This window comes from Rhincodon typus, chromosome 4 (assembly GCF_021869965.1).
Source record: "Rhincodon typus isolate 14 chromosome 4, sRhiTyp1.1, whole genome shotgun sequence".
NCBI lineage: Eukaryota > Metazoa > Chordata > Chondrichthyes > Orectolobiformes > Rhincodontidae > Rhincodon > Rhincodon typus.
This window is the reverse complement of record NC_063335.1, coordinates 19,025,095-19,042,838: the sequence shown is the minus strand read 5'-3', so window position 1 is coordinate 19,042,838 and position 17,744 is coordinate 19,025,095. Positions and strand designations below refer to the sequence as shown.

The 17,744-nt window shown below is 39.1% G+C and overlaps 1 protein-coding gene across 3 annotated transcripts in view; it reads left to right on the top strand.

Annotated features, from left to right (window-relative positions):
• Positions 1-16,574, top strand: part of LOC125482946 (A-kinase anchor protein 7-like) — a 51,066-nt gene extending 34,492 nt beyond the window's left edge. For all 3 annotated transcript variants that reach the window (XM_048595911.1, XM_048595912.1, XM_048595910.1), the window contains 2 exons: positions 7,454-7,601; positions 13,511-16,574. In XM_048595911.1, coding sequence (XP_048451868.1) covers positions 7,454-7,601; positions 13,511-14,163 — 801 coding nt within the window. In that variant the 3' untranslated portion in view covers positions 14,164-16,574. The remainder of the gene's footprint in view (positions 1-7,453; positions 7,602-13,510) is intronic.
• Positions 16,575-17,744: the final 1,170 nt, after the last annotated feature.

Sequence of the window (17,744 nt, the reverse complement as noted above, 5' to 3'; positions counted from 1 at the left end):
CATCATACTCCCTGTCATTTTCCCTTTCCCTTCCCCCCAACTCACTAGTTTAAAGTCCTAGTGACCACCCTATTTATCCTTTTCGCTAGAACACTGGTTCCAGATCGGTTCAGGTGGAGACCGTCCCATCGGTACAGCTCCCTCCGGTTCCAAAACTGATGCCAATGCCCCATGAAATGGAACCCCTCTTTCCCACACCACTCCCTTAGCCACGTGTTTACTTCCCTAATTTTCTTATCCCTAAGCCAATTTGCACATGGCTCAGGCAGTAATCCGGAGATTATGACCCTCGAGGACCTGTTCCTTAATTTCGTTCCTCGTGCTTGATAATCCCCAAACGGGTCCTCCATCCTAGCCTTGCCTATGTTGTTAGTCCCAACGTGGACCACAACAACTGGATCCTCCCCCTCCCGCTCCAATATTCTTTCAAGCCGGTCAGAGATGTCCTGCACCCTGGCACCGGGCAGACAACACACCATGCGGGACTCCCGATTCGGCTTGCAAAGGATACTATCTATCCCCCTAACTATAGAATCCCCTATAACTACCACTTGTCTTTTTGCTCCCCCCTCTTGAATGGCCTTTTGCACCATGGTGCCTCCCCGCAGCGCTTTTCCTCATCCACACAGGGAGCAAGCATCTCGTACCTGTTGGATAAGGTCAAAAGCCGAGGCTCCTCCACTCCTGAACTCAGGATCCCGCTACCTGCCTAACTTGCAGTCACACCCTGTGGTCCCTGATCACTAACTGAATTTGAATTACTTAATCTACCAGGTGTGACTGCCTCCTGAAACAAAGCGTCAGGTAACTCCTCCCCCCCGCCACCTCCCGGATGTGCCACAGTGTTTGAAGCTCAGATTCCAGATCTTCAACTCTGACTGCATGAACTCCATGGATGCTAACATCTGGTACCTGCCAGCATCTCTGCATTGTCAAGGTGCATCGCTGATCCATTTAGAGTATGGTTCTGCATTTTGGGGTGTGCTCGTAGCTAACATTGAAATGCTATTGCAAAGACATCGTGTGCGCAGGGCCAAACGTTCAGCTTATGGACTAGTCAAGGCTGCAGCTCAGGCTGCTTCCTTGGTCTCTTAAAACTTGGTCACTTGGTACCTACCCGAGTGCTGTCAGTATTCATGCCTTGCCATGCCATACCTGTTAACCCAGTTGCCTTGGCCAGAGCCTAAAGGCTGTGTTGACTTCTTGTCGATAGTGATCATTCTGGGGAGTGGACATGGGCTAATGGGGTAGTGCAGGGTAAAAGAGGAAATGGCCCTTCTTTGGAGGGGGAGGGCCTGGTGGTTTGGGGCTTGGGGAAGCTACCTGATGGCTGGTGTGAGCCCAATCCTGAGGGAGTTCACTGCGAGCTGTGGTCTCTGCCATCACTTTGCTACAAGCAACCTACAACAAGAAAGTGTCTGAACTGGACAGAGTCAACCAGACACCAGTTTGAACAGGCAGAGTAGTGATATCATAATAAGATGCTGAGGAACTTGGAAAATGGGAGTAGTCTTCCGAGGAGGATAAGACCATTGAGAAGGAAGAGCTGACTGTGTGTTCAGAACGCTGCTGTGTCAATTGCTGCAAACCAGACTGGATCTGTTTGATGCCTGGTTGCAGTAGATAATCCTGGGCTGTAAAACAGTAGTCGGTCACCATTTTGTGTGTTTTTGTAGACATGGGTGGGGTCATGACGTAGGATGACTGAGATTGAGTCTCTTTATTTCTGATTGTAAATAAGAGTCTTTGGTATTGTTTGTTTCTGTATATGAAATGGCTCCTCACTGTTATAGATTAGACCAAATCCTTTTCAAATATATCAAAGCAACAGCTTAGACCCTGACATTTTCTTAAAGGCAAGTGTAAGGTGCTGTGTTCCAGATGATGTAATTCAATTGGTCTTACACTAAGTAAAACACACTTTATCCTTACTCTGCAGTTAAAATACAAACAAAAGAAAATTAGTCTAATTTTAACTCTTTATTGGAAAAAATCATTAGAATAATCTATTATTCAACAACTAAACAGAAATTGTTCCAGTAAAGCAACATCCCATTGAATTTGCCTTTGCCAAGGAAGTTTTTAATAAGATAGATTTGTCTCTCTCGTGATGTTTCTCCAGTCCAGTGAGAGAGAGATGTGCATAATAGCTTCCACAGCTGTTTGGGTACCTGACTCCACCCATTCATGTTGCTTCTATTGTTCTAACCTTTTTAAAAACAAAACACAGGGCTTCCTCAAGCTGTTGATTTTACTGGCCTGGAAGAGAAAATTCAGCACCTGTCTCAAAACGTGTCTTCAAAACAACTGACAAAATGGATCTCTTAAAACCATAGTGTGGTCGCACTGAACAGATGCTAGGCTACAATGGGAATTGGGAGAAAATGTGTTGATGGTTCAAGGGTAGTAAAATAAGGTGTGGCCTCTTAATCAAATGGTGACTAGGGTAAGAAAATGGAGCTTTATATGACATGCCATGTGGCGTAAGTGCTGTGTGCTAATGCTGAGTGTGCTGTTACGGTGATAGTTGAAGGGAAGTTCACGATGCTATTGTTTTGCTGGGATTCCAATTAGTGTGTAGCACCATGAAGGCTGGTCTATTTCAGATATCTAGATGGTGGTGTGTTCTTCTATCTATGGCATATGGTAAGATTGGACTAGCATCAGAGACGGGCACCATTTGGGCAGTAGGTAGAGATTTTGGGACGATACATGAGAAACTCGTTGCGTCTTGTGGAGAGAAACTGTCCATGGAGCTCAGTGAAATTGACACTTGGGTAAAAAGCAGTAAGATGCAGTCCACAGGTCTCCAATTTTGGCTGTTCTCTGTATTAGACTTTGCCTTGGACCAAATGCTGTGGTATTAAATTTTACGTGATGGGTATAGTGGTAATCTCATGGGTTTGAATCCCACCATGGCAGATGGTGACATTTTAATTAAAATCTTAAGAAATAAGCCAGCCTAATAGTAAGCATGTAACCACTGTGGTTTGTTTGTTTGTTTTGTTTTTTTTTGTTTGGTTTGGTTTCTTCTTTCTTAAAACAAAAAACACCCTGGTTCAGTAATGTGCTTCATGGAAGATCTACCATCCTTACCTGATCATGCCTACGTGTGACTCCAGACCCACAACACTGTGCTTGACCCTTAACTGTCCTTTAGGCAATTTATAGATGAGCAACAAATACTGGCCCAGCCAGCAACAGCCACATTGCATAAACAAAAAGCCTGTTTGAATGTGTCAGTCTTTCAGTGAAAAGTCAAGGATCATGATCCTTTTGCCATTTTGGACGTAGCCTTTTTTTAAGAGTCGGATTAAAACTTCCTTTGTGACTGGGAAATGTAATCTTGTAAGGATGGGTATTTTAAAGTTGACACTGAATTATTGAGCTAAAATATAACCCGTAGGTGTGAAAATGTTTGGTAAAACGCTTTTTTAAACTTTCACAGATACAGATACAGATACAAATTAATGCAGAGAATGTGGCTTGTTTTTTTTTCTTCCTCCCTGCACAGTTGTGGGATGTGGTGTTGCTGACAGTGTTTTATTGTCTATCCCTATGATACTTGAAGGTGATTATGTCACATTTTTTAACTGTAACTGCTTGTGGTATAGGTACGCCAGCAGAGCAGTTGTGCAGAGACTTCCTGAATTTTGATCGAGTGGAAATGGTGTTAATTTATTGGTTCATTTTCAAGTTAGGATGATGAGACTTTGGAGAGGAAATTTCAGGTGTTGGTGCTTCCATTGCATTTTACCTAGAAGAGCAAGGGTAGTTATTATATATTAGGCTTGGGTGTTTGGAAGGTTTTGTTGAAGCAGCCTTTGACAAACTACTGCAACACATCTTTGTGGTAATAGTGCACATCATCTCATTGTGCAAGTGATGGAGGTGATAAATGTTTACGATGCTGGATGGCATGTCATCAAAGGCCTACTTTGTCCTGGATGGTGTTGATCTTGATCTTGAGTAGTTGGAGCTGTACTCATGCAGGCAGTGGGGAGTATTTTGTCACACTCCTGATTTTGTGCCCTTCCAGATAGTGGAAAGTCTGAGGGAGATGGGATGATGACTTTGCAGAATTTGGGTTGATTTACTGTAGCTACATGTACATAAGTACAGTGAAAAGCTTTGTCTTGTGAGCAGTACAGGCAGATCATAGCAAACGAGGACATACAGATCATAGGGAGCTTAGAGTGAGGCATACGGATTACACTGCACAGGAGGTACACGAAGCAAGATCAATATTAGCAAGATCAACATTATTTGAAGTTAGTCCATTCATCAGTCTAGTAACGGCAGGGAAGAAACTGTTCTTGAATCTGATGCATGTTTTCAAGCTTCTGTATCTTCTGCCTGATGGAATTTCTATCTCCTGACATAATCAGTTGTTTATGGCTGGTCCAATTTTTTGTATTCAGTGAAAGAAGACCCCACAACTCAATGTTAAGGGTCTGTGTAATAAGAACCTGGCAAGAGATAGTTAGATTTTCCTTTTTCCTTTTTTTTTGGAGTTGATTGTCACCACCTGGTACTTGTGTAGTGTATTGTCAGAACAAGGTGAGAAAGAGAATTTATTTCTTATCAAAGAAAGATGTCATTTTGTAATCCTAATATTGAAGAACAAGTGTTCAAACTGAGAGCAAACCCCATTTATAGACCTCTGGCTGAATGGATAATATGACGGGGGGAAATGAACCACATCCTGATCAATATATGGACAATGTATTTTAAATTATAAATTTTTGTCAGTTGTAATGCCTAAGTAATGATGCTTTATTGACTGGGGACTACAAGTTGCCATATTTTCTGGGAATAAATTATTCATATCACAATGGGTCCCCATTTGTATGCCCTCGAATTATTTTTATTGTCAGAAAAATGGATAACATGCATAATTTTTTTAATTTGAATATCTTTCCTCAAACCAGTTAAATTGGACTGCTGCTGTATTAACCTCTTGCTCCCAGTAGACAATTTTGTGAGTTGAACATATTTGATTTCATCGGTAGAATAATCAGGCAGACTCTCTGTCTCCTGTGAAGGTTTACAAAAAATTCCACAATGCTTTCCCATTTAACAAAGAGGTTTACTATTTTAAAATGCCAGATTCTCTTCAGCAAAAGATCTCCAGAGAATGTGTCTGTTGAAGGAAACTGGCGAGAGATGAAAACTAGAAAACAGACCAGGAAACTTGAGGATAGACAAAGTAGCAATTGCATTCCCCTATGTTCACCATCAGAATGTTGCATTATGATCCCAGCTGCTGGTAACACTGAACAACTCAAATCCCAGAAGGAAACCTGGCTTGACGGGCTATCTTAGTTCTTTTTGTTCAGTGTGGAAGTGAATCAGTTGACCATCTTCTTAGGCTGCCAATATACTCTTAACTCATCGAACTTGCGTATGCACAAAGGAAAACTATTTTACACAATACAAAAACTCTTTTGCAAATTGAAATATTTCAATAAGACTAAAGATTCAAACCTTTTACTGTCCATCTCAGACACTCTGCTCACAACGAAGAATGGTGGAAGGCAAGGTGTTGTAGTGGTGAAGCTACTGTTGGTTGTGAATTAGTTAGAAATTTCAGATGTGGTTAATGTAAGCCTGATATAAAGTGTGTCAGAAGGTGACATGATGGGTGTGCAAAAGATTTTCTATCAGAAATAAGACAGGTTTTCAGATGAGCTGTAACTTGAGGATGAGAGACCCCTTGACAGAGTACTGCATTAGATAAAGACTAGAGATGATGCACATACTATCACGTAACACAGGAGGTTTTGTAACTTTTTTCTTAAAATTGTCCTAACTGCTCCTTTGCTCCAACTTTTGCAGATTGTCTTTTGTCTTTCTCTTTCTCTTTCAAGTGTATAACCAATTTGCTTTCGCAAGTACCTTTTTTTTTTTTGTAGCATGCAGGCTAAGTTGGGTGTGGAGGTACATAATCCTTGAAGGACAAAATATGGAATCAATCTGAGCTTGGGGTCACCTAGAACACTAAGATTGCGACTGCTTGTGAGAGTGCCAAGTGAAAAGGGCTGTACTTGATGGCAGGAATATGGAGTTTATCTTGGGCACCAAAAAATTTGGACTCCCCCAAAGTTTAATTGAAGGAATTTACAGCTGAATGAGACTAGATGTGTGATAAAACTGACAGACGCACTAAAGAAGTTAAGCATGATGGAGAGTTAGTCAGATGTGTATTTTCACAGGATTCCAGATGAAATAGTTCTGGCACAGGAAGAGAAGGTATTAGATTGTTCCTACATCTGACACAGGAACAATGTCCAGTCAGGACAATCTCTCTCGGCTATACAATAGAGAAAAGATGTTGGATCAGGAAAACGCTGCTTGATAATTTCTCTGCCTGCAGAGCGTGAGAAGGGATATGATCTCTGGTCGTAATAATGGAGTGTTTGCTGTTTCATGTCAGCTTGCAGGGAAAACTTGATTAGAGATATTTAACCGGTTTCAGGAGTGAGAGCACAATTTGATTAGAATTTCTGCCCTAGTTCAATCTTCATTCACTTATAAAGCTGTGTAATCTGAAGTATACATGTTTACTTGTAATTATTTTAATGAACACATTGGCGTCATGTATAGCACTTAAATTTATGTTGACAGGTATGTTTTCACAATGGAAACTTTGCCATTCAGCAATTTACATAAGAGCCATATTTTATTTGTAGAATCCAGAATGCACAACTGCAAGCGTAAGATGGGTTTTTAAAAGAAAAATTGCTGACCTCCCCTCTTTTTTTTTTTTGGCTCCAAAACATAAGGTGTGCTTTTATCTTATATATTTGGCACCTTTTGATCAATATGTGGAAAACTCTAGCCTCTTGATGTAAATCTAACTATTCCATCAAACTCTCACTAGTTAATTATATGAACCAATAACTACGTACTCAAAACAAACAAACCAGAGCTGGAAAATAAAATCAGTAATTGGACCTTGGACATAATGGTTGCTTTGAAGTGCCATAAAATACTTAGGATCTAAATTAATTCCGTAGAAATTTTCTGCTCAGAAGAGTGGAAAGGGGAGAATTAAGTAAGGTTAATGCTTGAAATTCTAACTGTAAATAATATTGGCTTGGTCTAAGATTTGCATATTGTAAAATTTAAAGCATTCAAAAAGACAATGCAACTTAGTAAACTGGAAACAACTGCGGATGCTGTAAATCAGGAACAAAAACAGAAGTTGCTGGAAGAGCTCAGCAGGTCTGGCAGTATCTCTGAAGAAGAAAAGAATCAGTTAATGTTTCTAGTCCAGTGACCCTTCCTCAGATCAACTTAGTAACATGGTCACACTAAAACTGGATTATTTTACCAAGTGGTAGTTTTTTTTTTTTTTGTTAGTATCAGAATTTCTGATATCTGCACTAGTACAGATGCACATGCTGGTTCTGAACAATAGATCCATTAGTTGTGGTGTTTTCTTTTTCAGGGTTTTAGAAAAATCTGCCCAGAGCTCTACAAAGAATATGAGGAGGCTGTCTTTGGCACAGAAGTGTTTCAACGTATTGATCTCTGTTCAATGCACAAAAAAAAGCAACCCTCTGGTTATTATCATTGTGAGAGCTCAATAGATGTAGGTAAGTATGACCCAAATGAAAACTAGAAATGTTTTTGCAGAACACTAAATAAGATGAGAGTTCAATATTTCTCTGCCATAAGCAATCCTATCAGTGTTTCAATGAATAGCACTGCGATTTCAGAGAAAACAACATCAACAGCAAAAGTGAAGTTGATAAAGTCATGCTGCCAGTGCAGGAATACATCTAGGACAAGTGGTACGAGTATGGAAAATGAAAGTATAATCAAAGCAGAAGAAATGGATTAGAAAATATTGATGTAGTCTGTTGTGAAACAATGATTAGATGTAAACATACAAACTGTAGCAGGAATAGGCCAGTCAGCTCTTGCAGCCTGTTCCACCATTCATCTGAGTTACTTCACATTCCTGCCTAATTCCCAATAATAATCCACCCTGTTGCTTGTCAAGAAAAGTATCTACCTCTGCCTTAAAAATATTCAAAGGCTCTGCAAGATCAACTTACTGCAGGCATATGGTGGGACATGGATTAATGTTATCATAAAGTGAAACCTCTAACGCCATTCCCTATTCCTAAAACTAAATGAGAAGTCATGAGAGGTTTGGGAAAGTGGTTTTTAACACAAACTTGTACATAATTTCAGCATCATAGCTGTAACATTTTTTTTAAGGAATTTGTTAGAGAAGTATGGTCAGCAGAATGTTAGTGAGCCCTTGAAGCTTAAAGCAAACCTAATAATTTCTGAAGCGTTTAGGCCCAAAACGTCAGCCTTTAAGCTCCTATGATGCTGCTTGGCCTGCTGTGTTCATCCAGCTCTGCACCTTGTCTCAGATTCTTCAGCATCTCTAGTTCCTGCTATCTCTGATTCAATTTAATCAGTGTTGGCTGTCCTGATTTTATTTTCCCTTCCCCAAAGCTTTCAAAATGATGTTAGTGACTTGGCATGGGTGCAGTTGGGAACAGAAACCAGTGGAATACAATTTCTAAAACTAAACCAATATCCGAAGCACTGTTGTAGAAAAAAAGAGACTTTAGGATCATTGGCTCTTTAACACTTTTTTTTTGTTTTGAAATTTACATCCAATATGGTAACTAGCACTAATTTACACTGATTTATAATCCACTTGCTTTTATTGAAATGATTAAAAGTTGAAATGTAAGGCTGTTCAAGTAGAGACTTTTTTGTTTCAACCGCTTCATGTAAAGATGATTATCTTTACTAGAAATGTCAATGTAGTAAATGGAAATGGTGGCCCAATCATGGCTAACAAGGGAAATAAAGGATCGTATTGGATCCAAGGAAAGGGCATACAAATTGGCCCAAAAAAAACCCCAGCAGACCTGAGGATAGGGAGCAGTTTAGATTCCAAAGGAGAACAAAGGGTTTAATTAAGGGGGTGGAAATACAGTACAGCTGATCCTAAACATTTTATGTTCAGTATGTGAAAAGAAAAAGATAAGTGAAGACAACTGTAGGTCCATGTAAGTGAGAAGCAGGAGGGAGTTATAATGGGGAACAAAGATGACAGACCAATTAAGCATATTTTGGCTCAGCCTTTACAGAAGACAGTGAGGGACTGAAGGATATCAGAATTAGTAGAAAAATAGTGTCGGGGAAATTAATAGGATTAAAGGCGGTGAAATCCCCAGGGCCTGAAAATCTACATTTCATAGTACTTGGTGGCCCTAGAAAGGTGGATGCATTGGTGGTCATCTTTCAAGATTCTACAGAGTCTAGAACAGTTTCTATAGATTGGAGGATAGTTATTGTAACCCCACTATCCTTTAAAACAAAAAGGAATTATAAGACTGGTTGGCCTGACGTCAATAGGTGGAAAAATGCTAAACCATTATACAAGATTTAACTGCAGGAAAACAGTGACTGTCCAATCCAGTCAGCAAGGATTTATGAAAGGGAAATCATGCTTGACCAATCCACAATTTTTTTTAATGTAACCACTGGCATTGATAGGGGATGTAGTTTACTTTGATTTTGAGAAGGCTTTTGATAAAGTTCCACTTGAGGGATTAGCATGTACAATCCCATATGTTTTAATTGAGGTTGTGTAGAGACATGGATAAAGAACTGATGGTAGACTGGAACCAAGCTGTTGAAATGAACAGGCCTTTTTCCATATGGTAGGCAGTGACTAATGGGATATTGCAAGGATCAGTGCATGGATCCCAGCTGTTCACCAATGTATATTAATGAGGGAACTGAACGTAATCTCAATTTTGCAAAGCTGAGTGGAAGGTGAACTGAGAGAATGCAGAAATGCTTCAGTGTGATTTAGACAAACTGGGTAAATGCATGGTAGATGAAGAGGTGGTCCACTTTGGTAGTGAAAACAGAAAGGCAGATTATCTGAAGAACAATAGATTGCACCTTTCTCAATGAGACTGATGTCCTTGTATACCAGTCACTGAAAGTAAGTGCATAGGTGCAGCAGATGATGAAGGCCAAATGGTAGTTTGCCTTCATAGCAATAGGAATCGCGTACAGGAGCAGAAAAATTCTTGCTGCAATTGTACAAGCCTTTGAGACCACACTGGCCCACATAACACATGGAGTGCTATGTGCAGTTTTCGTCTCCTTATCTGATGGAGGATGCTTTAGCTATGGAGGGAGTGCAACAAAGGTTTACTAGAGTGATTGCTGGGATGTCAGGATTGATGTAGGAAGAGACTGGATTGGTGTTTAGAAATGGCGGGTTGGCAGGGTTGGGTTGGGGGGAAGGGGTTGGATCTCCATTGAATCTTTTAAAATTCTAACTAGACTAAACCAGGTAAATGCAGGAAGGATATTCCCCATTTCACCTGCCTGTCTGTAGGGGGAGTATCTTCAGGAGATGAGTTTCAACTAGTAGTGTTCTTTGTCAGCAATTCAGACCTGGATCTAGAATTTATTTCTAATAAATAGCCATAAGAACCAAAACTTGTGCTCTGCATTCTGTCAACTTAGGTCTTTTAAAAAAAAAAAACAGATAAATTGGGGAATTTTTGCATAGCTCTATTGAAAAAAAAAAAAAATCAAATTTAGTGATCACTCTGGGAATACTGGAGCTTGATTTCTAGCATGCTACCCTAGTGAGGTGTAACACTAGGATGAAGTGAATCTTGGGATATCAACTGCAAGAGGAAAGTATACAGTAAATGGAAGGATACTTGGGAGCATTGATATACAGGGGGATCTTGTGAGACTGTAGTTCTCTGAAAGTGGCAACACAAGGTGGTATAGAAGACATATGGTAAGCTTGTGTTCATCAGTCAGGGCATTGAGTACAAAAATTGCCAAGTCGTGTTGCAGCTGTATAAAACTTTAGTTTGGCCACATTTGGAGTATTGTGTGTAGTTCTGGTCACCACACAACAGGAAGGCTTTGGAGAGGGTACAAAAGAAGTTTACCAAGATGTTGCTTGGATTGGAGTGATTTAGCTATAAGGAGAGGTTGGACAAATTGGATTGTTTTCACTCTAGCATAAGAAACTGAGGGAAGTATATAAAATTTGAGAGGCATGAATTAGTGAGTGTAAATGTCAAATACTAGGGTATAGGCTTGAGGGGAGAATTTTGAAGAAAAAAAAACACTTTTCAGTGCAGAAGCAGGCCGTTCTGACCCTCCAAGCAACACACCCCGATCCCGGTTACGCCACACTGCTAACCACTGAGCCACCATGCCACTCTGTGGCAGACATGCAAGGAAAGTTGTTCCTTTTTATACAGGGAGTGTGGTCGTGTTGTCAGTGGAGATGATAGAAACAACAGATTCAACAGTAACATCTAAGAGGCATTTGGGAGTCCATGGGGATCCAGAAGTTGGAGCTGTGGGCTGACAACTGTTTGCTCACCACTTGCTAGAGGTTGCCTCCTTTGACTTGACTTCCTACCTGTCATTTTCTGATTTAGAGCCCTGGGATATTACTTGTACACTTAATAGACTACATTGAATTATTGTGAAGTAAATGGAAAAAAAGTTTGGTTCTAGCTAGTGATGTAGCAACAGAAGAAAAGTTAGCAAATATTTTTGTTTCTCAATGACCCAAGTGAGATTTGCAACTGTTGGATCATTTAATTGGATATAAAATGCCTGAAGGTCTCCAGAGAGTGAAACGTCAAAGAACTTAGTCAAGCTGAGGGGATTGCCTGACACGTCTTTTCAGTATGTGAAAAATGTTTGGAAAATTAGAAAAAAAAAAAATCTTGATTTACACTCACTGAGCGCCACCAAGGAGAGAAATGAAATGTTCGAGTTTTTTGTGAAACCGAAATACTAACTTGGAGTACTAGGGAGAAATATAGGAAAGAAAAATAATGAAATAAATAAGATGTAATGTGAAAACAAATTTGGTCTGTGTCCTATCAGAAAATTAGATTGTGTAATTGTCAATTAGGATTGCTCAACATTCTTGTTGCAAATTTATTTCCATGGAGTAGTTGAAATCCTCTGTTTTTGTCTGTAGATGGCAGTAGGAGAAAATGATTTGATTCTCCATTCTCTTCAGATGCCTGTATATTGTTTTGGAAATTACAATATTGATCTGAGAAACCTCTAACCATTGTAAACGGAGTTTATTCAGTGAATAGATGAGCTGGCTGAGCTTTGGCTGAATGAAAGTAGTGCAACAATTAACACTAGTCTGCCCAAGAGGAGAATAGAGGTGGTGTGAGGGCTCCTGCTCCTGAACCATCAATCTTTCTGGAAATGTGAATGTTGGTCTTGGTAAAGACTGAATTGAGTTTGACTGTCAGGCCTTCCTGGAACTGATGGCCCACTAAAGCTGATATCAAACCAGTCCAACTGGGTGAAATGCATTAATATGATTAATTTGCAGAACCATAATTCCATAAGGAATTGCCTTCAGCAGAGGTGATAATTAAACTGAAAAAACAAACTCTCCAAGTAACAATGTGTTCAGATTTTGGAGTATTCTTTTTGATAGACATAGAACAAAGTTCTTAACCCAGTGTTTTTTGTTTTTTTTTTTGTGAAACTCCATTGTAACCTCAGTTGTGCATCTTGCCTTGTACTAGATTTGCTCATATTGTCCCATGTTAAGGATTGAAATGTTCAACTGTTTTTGAAGCTAAATCTTTCCCATCTAGAAAAGTCTTTGAGAAACCGGAACCTTGGGATGTTCTTGATTTTCATGAACTTTTTCCTCCAAACCTAATTCCAACCTCTAATATTCATAGGAATTATTGTATCCTAGGATTGAGATCATCCATACAGATGGTTCTCCTTTTAAAAGGGATTATTACAAATTGGAGGTTAACCTTTAAGTATTTACCAGAAGCAAAGCTAGTGCTTCTGGTAAGTAGTTTCTGTCACTTGCATTAAGATGTTTGGTAGTGTGGCTCACTTTTTAAAATTAATGTACATTCAAAAGAGACACCTGAAGGATGTAATGTTGAAGCTCTTTGTTCTGATGTGAATATAATAGCCTTGACATCCTAGGAATTGCTTTTACATTCCTGTACTAAACCAGAACTAGGTAATGAACATTTTAATTAGGCTGCTTCTTGAAGACTTCAGAACTCAAGTCCTGTAAAATGTACAAACTGTGATTTGAGATCTATAGCACAAAAAAGGCCTTCAAATTTTAAACAAATCTGTGCAGAAAGAAGTCAAAATCCCACTGTAGTAGAAAAATATGAACTGAACCAAACTTCGACACTCTGGAAACATTATTTTTCAGTTGTAAAACCTCCAAATATAATTATCTTTTGCTTTTACTGTTGTATAAAATATAAATCTTATGTATTTCTTAAATTACACTGGTCATACTATTTTACAATAGAATTCTAAATTATAACGCCAACAAAAATGAGCATTTTGTATTGCCCAGGCAATCATCATTTAAGACCAGGTGAGTTCAATATGGCAAGATTTAAGAAAAGAATTTGTATTTCAAATTCTATTGTTAATGCAATTTCTTTCTGTTCAACAGGACTTGATAGTACACCACGTTCTTCTTCCGACTTCCCTTTAGAGAATGTGGATGTGGCCAGAACCCCTGCATTTCCAGAAGGGTCGGTGCAGCAGGTGGAGCCCGAAATGTCACTGAAGTCAGAAGACCATGAAGAGTCATGCACAGACTCTTCTCCCATTTTGACAGAACAACCTGCCTCTGGGCCTGCAGAACCGCAAGAAAATGCACAAAGCCCTTCGAGTAGCCAATTGCCTCCTGTCTCTGACACTCCAGTGGATCAACCCTGTACAACTAGCTTTATAGATGTACAAAAAGAGGGATTTGATTCAATTCACAGTGATTTAATGGATTTAAAAGGGACTGTCCAATCTAGCCTGGAGGTCCCTTCGGTTAAGCTACAAAATAGTGTGCATCTCCCACCATCTACCATTCAGGAAGAACCTGAAAAACATTCAGCCCTCTCTGGACTATCTGTGACACAAACTGAAATGCAAGAACTCAAGTGCATTGTGCAGTCTGGAATGGAGCAGTTGGACCGATCTGTCCAGTACGGGTTTGCACAATTGAACAGTAACATAGCTGGACTGAGTCAGAATATTGCTGACTTGGTGAAGATTCTTACTCTGATTCATTCTTGTGATCCTGTGGATGCATCCTGTCAAAATGTCTGAGAATATTCCAGGAAAAAATGTTGGAGGAAGGATGTTCTGTCCAGCATGATCTTGGTTGATTTTCAGCCACTAGGAATATTATCAATGGTAGAGTCTGTGTTGTTTCTTCCACTATCGGGGAGAATGTGATACATTAGGGTTTACATTAGTTGCCTGAAAATCTCTCAATATTTAGGCAAAGGTAGTATAGATTATATATTGAAAAAGTATAATCACTGGTTAACTGCCTCAAAATGCAATGTAACTGCAGAGCCTGTATTATTGTAACGAGGAAATATTGTTACAACTAGTTGTCATTTTATTTGACTTTTTTTATGTTTGAATGCTCTGCCCTAATATGACCAACATTTTGTCAAGGACTAAACATGACAGTCAGACAGATGAGAGCAACAGCCAGCCTTTTCAGGTGACTGGATTATAACATACCAAGTGTTAGTTGAGTAAAAAACTAATGATTAGAAATAACTTTTTAATGTTTTTCAAGGCCTCAATGGCTATAAAAGTTTTGCAACAATGGTGTACTTTAAATGTAATCACTACTGTAATGGAGGGAAAAGAGGCAGCTAATTTGCCTACAGCACAGTTTCACAAATACAAATGTTAACTGCTTAATTAATCTTTGTTAAACCACCTTCCCTTGACTAACTGGCAAATGTTCGCCAACCTTCTTGCCAAGTGGACTTAATTGGGAAGCTAACAAATACCAAATGAGGTGTTCTGCATTTTGATTAAAGCATTTCTGAAGGAGGCAAAACTGTATTCAAAGTACAAGAGAGATACAGTTTAACCAGGAACTTGGACAACTAAAGAGGAAGAATTGCTAACATAAACTCTGAGCGCATTTTCAGAGGCAAGGATGCTATCTGTTGCATGATGTGGCCTTTTCAAGTGCATTTTAATGTTATCCATTAGTTGAGGAAAATTACAGTTCGGTAGAGCCACTGTTACTTTTTGAATATCCCAAGTGGAAACATTTGAGGACTCCTTGTACAAGGTATTGTTAATAATGCATAGCACATCAGGGTTATTAGTAGAGAACTTGCCAGTAGGCTGAAACTTGGCATCAATAATCTTAGCAAGATGCTTTTTTTTCATTCCCTAGCCTCTGCAAATTGTGTATAAAGTAACATGTCTTGTTTCTGCCTATTAATGTGTGTAGGTAGCCTATTTGAAGTGAACAAAGAAAAGAATGCAGAGAGACTTTCTGGGACAGAAAGGAATAAGTTGCATAGCCTGTAGCTGCGCACTATTCATACAATTTGTCATGCTTGTTGCTGAAAGCACCATGAAAAATGCATGTTGATATCAAAACCAATACTTGCCATGGCTTTTGTAAAATATTGAAGTTGGTCTGGGTGAAGATCGAGGGAGCAAAAACTTTTGAAACTGCAGATACAAATATCATTTATTTTCTATCCTCTGCAATAGACCTGGAATTCTGTAATTCTACCAAACCTGGACTGATTTTTGTTTTGGGGTAACAAGATGAACTGCAAACTGTTTACTGTTGCATAAGCCACAGGCTATAACTGGGAATCTTGTTAAGAATTCGAAACAGTTTTCAGTTAACAGGTTTTGAACTGACTATGATAGAGTATATTTGCATTTAAATAATGGGAGAATTTATCAAAGTAAAATATGAAATTAATTAACACATCTGATCAAATGTAACTCCCAAGCTCGCTAACATCACTGAGCCTGAAAGAAAGGTGGTAATTACATGAATTGAACAGCCTTTTGCACCAATACTTCAGTTAATGGAAACTGCTACAGCAAAAATTGAAGTAAATATAATAACTTTGTGTGAGCTGCATTCTTAAATGCATCTTAATTATCAATTGTATTTTATTTTACAATTTTTGTTCTTGTACATAGTTGCTGACATGCCAATGAACAATCTTTTTTTTTTGTTCCAGTATTAGTCTAAAGATGTTAAAGAATCAGTTGTATACTGTTGTAGGAATCTCTCTGCTTGAGATTTTAGTTTTGTTTCAAAAATGAACAAGATTCATACTGAGCTTTTGTAAACTCAGTTCTGTATTGGAACTTATTTTGAAAACTATACCCAAAAGGTTATGTAATTATCTGCTTTGTTTATTGCCATGGTACAAAGTGACTCCCTACGTTTATTCCCTGTTTGCATAGATATGCTTCTTCATAATCCCTGTGATATTCACATCCCTATTGATTCTCCCAATCTCACTTTAGCTTTACAAGAAATACTGTTCTCACATTGGGGCATTGCTTTTGTTTTGTAATGAATGGGAATTTGTCTTTCATTTTTACTGACTGTTGTTTCTTGTTTTTGTTTGTTTGTTTCTAATATTGTCTGTGTGGTATGATGTGAGCTGACAATAGCTGCTGATGTGTAATGCCTGAGAGGGCTATAGTTTTGTTCTTTTGTCAGTAAAGTGTACAAGTACCGTTACCAAAAATAACTTGATTGGAAATAAATGCTACAACAATGTGTAGAGCGAATAACCACCAATCCTTTTCATGGAACATCACCACCTACTGGGAATGTTGGTTGTAGGTCTATATCATTACTGATTGTGCGGCCCACACCCTGTGATTGGGATCATTGACCTAACAGATTTTCCAACCATTGACTAACAATAACTTGCTTCAGTATTTTCTGAAAGAGTTCTGAAGAAGTGTTACTGGACCCTAAACAACATTAACTCTGCTTTCTCTCCACAGATGCTGCCAGACCTGCAAGAGTTTTTCAGCAATTTTTGTGTTTGATTTACAGCATCTGCAGTTCTTTGTCTTGGGGTTCAGTATGTTAATAACTTGCCATATGAAACTTAATGACCATATGAAACTTGTGTACACGTTGGTGATTTTCATTGACTGTTAAAATTGGACAAAAGTGCTTTAGTCACAAGGCAAAACTTGCTGTCTCTTCATGCTCCCAATCCAGTTATGATATTTTTGAAGGAGCCTAACAGTGGCTGGAGTGTTTGTCTATTTCTGGTGGTGTGCCCTTTTTCAGCATGAAACTAGCATCTACTGTTAAGATATTATCTATTTTCAAAGGCAAGTAGTTCAACTATGTGCACTAAGCACACTATGCTAGATTTACCTGACACTGTAGCTGAACATTTTTAGAAATTCATTTTTTGGGATGTAGGTGTCACAATTGCCCAGCATTGCTTACCCATCCTAGTTGTGCTTGAGAAGGTGGTAGTAAGCTGCTGCCTTGAACTGCTGCAATCAACCCGCTGTGGGTTGACCCACAATGCTATTAGGGAGAAAACTCTAGGATTTTTGACCCAGTGACCACAAAGGAACAGTGATCAATTTCCAAGTCGGGATGGTGAGTGGTTTGGTGGGGAACTTGCTGGTGGTGGTGTTGGTGTTCACGTGTGTCTGCTTCTGTTGTCCTTCTTGATTGAAGTCCTGAGTTTGGAAGGTGCTATCCTAAGGATCTTTGAATTTCTGCAGTGCGTCTTTGTAGATGGTACATACTACTACTGAAAGTTGGGGGTAATGGCTTATGGATGTAGTGCCAATCAAGTGAGTTGCTTTGTCCTGGATAGTTTCGAGCTTCTTGTGTTGTTGGACCAGCACCCATCCAG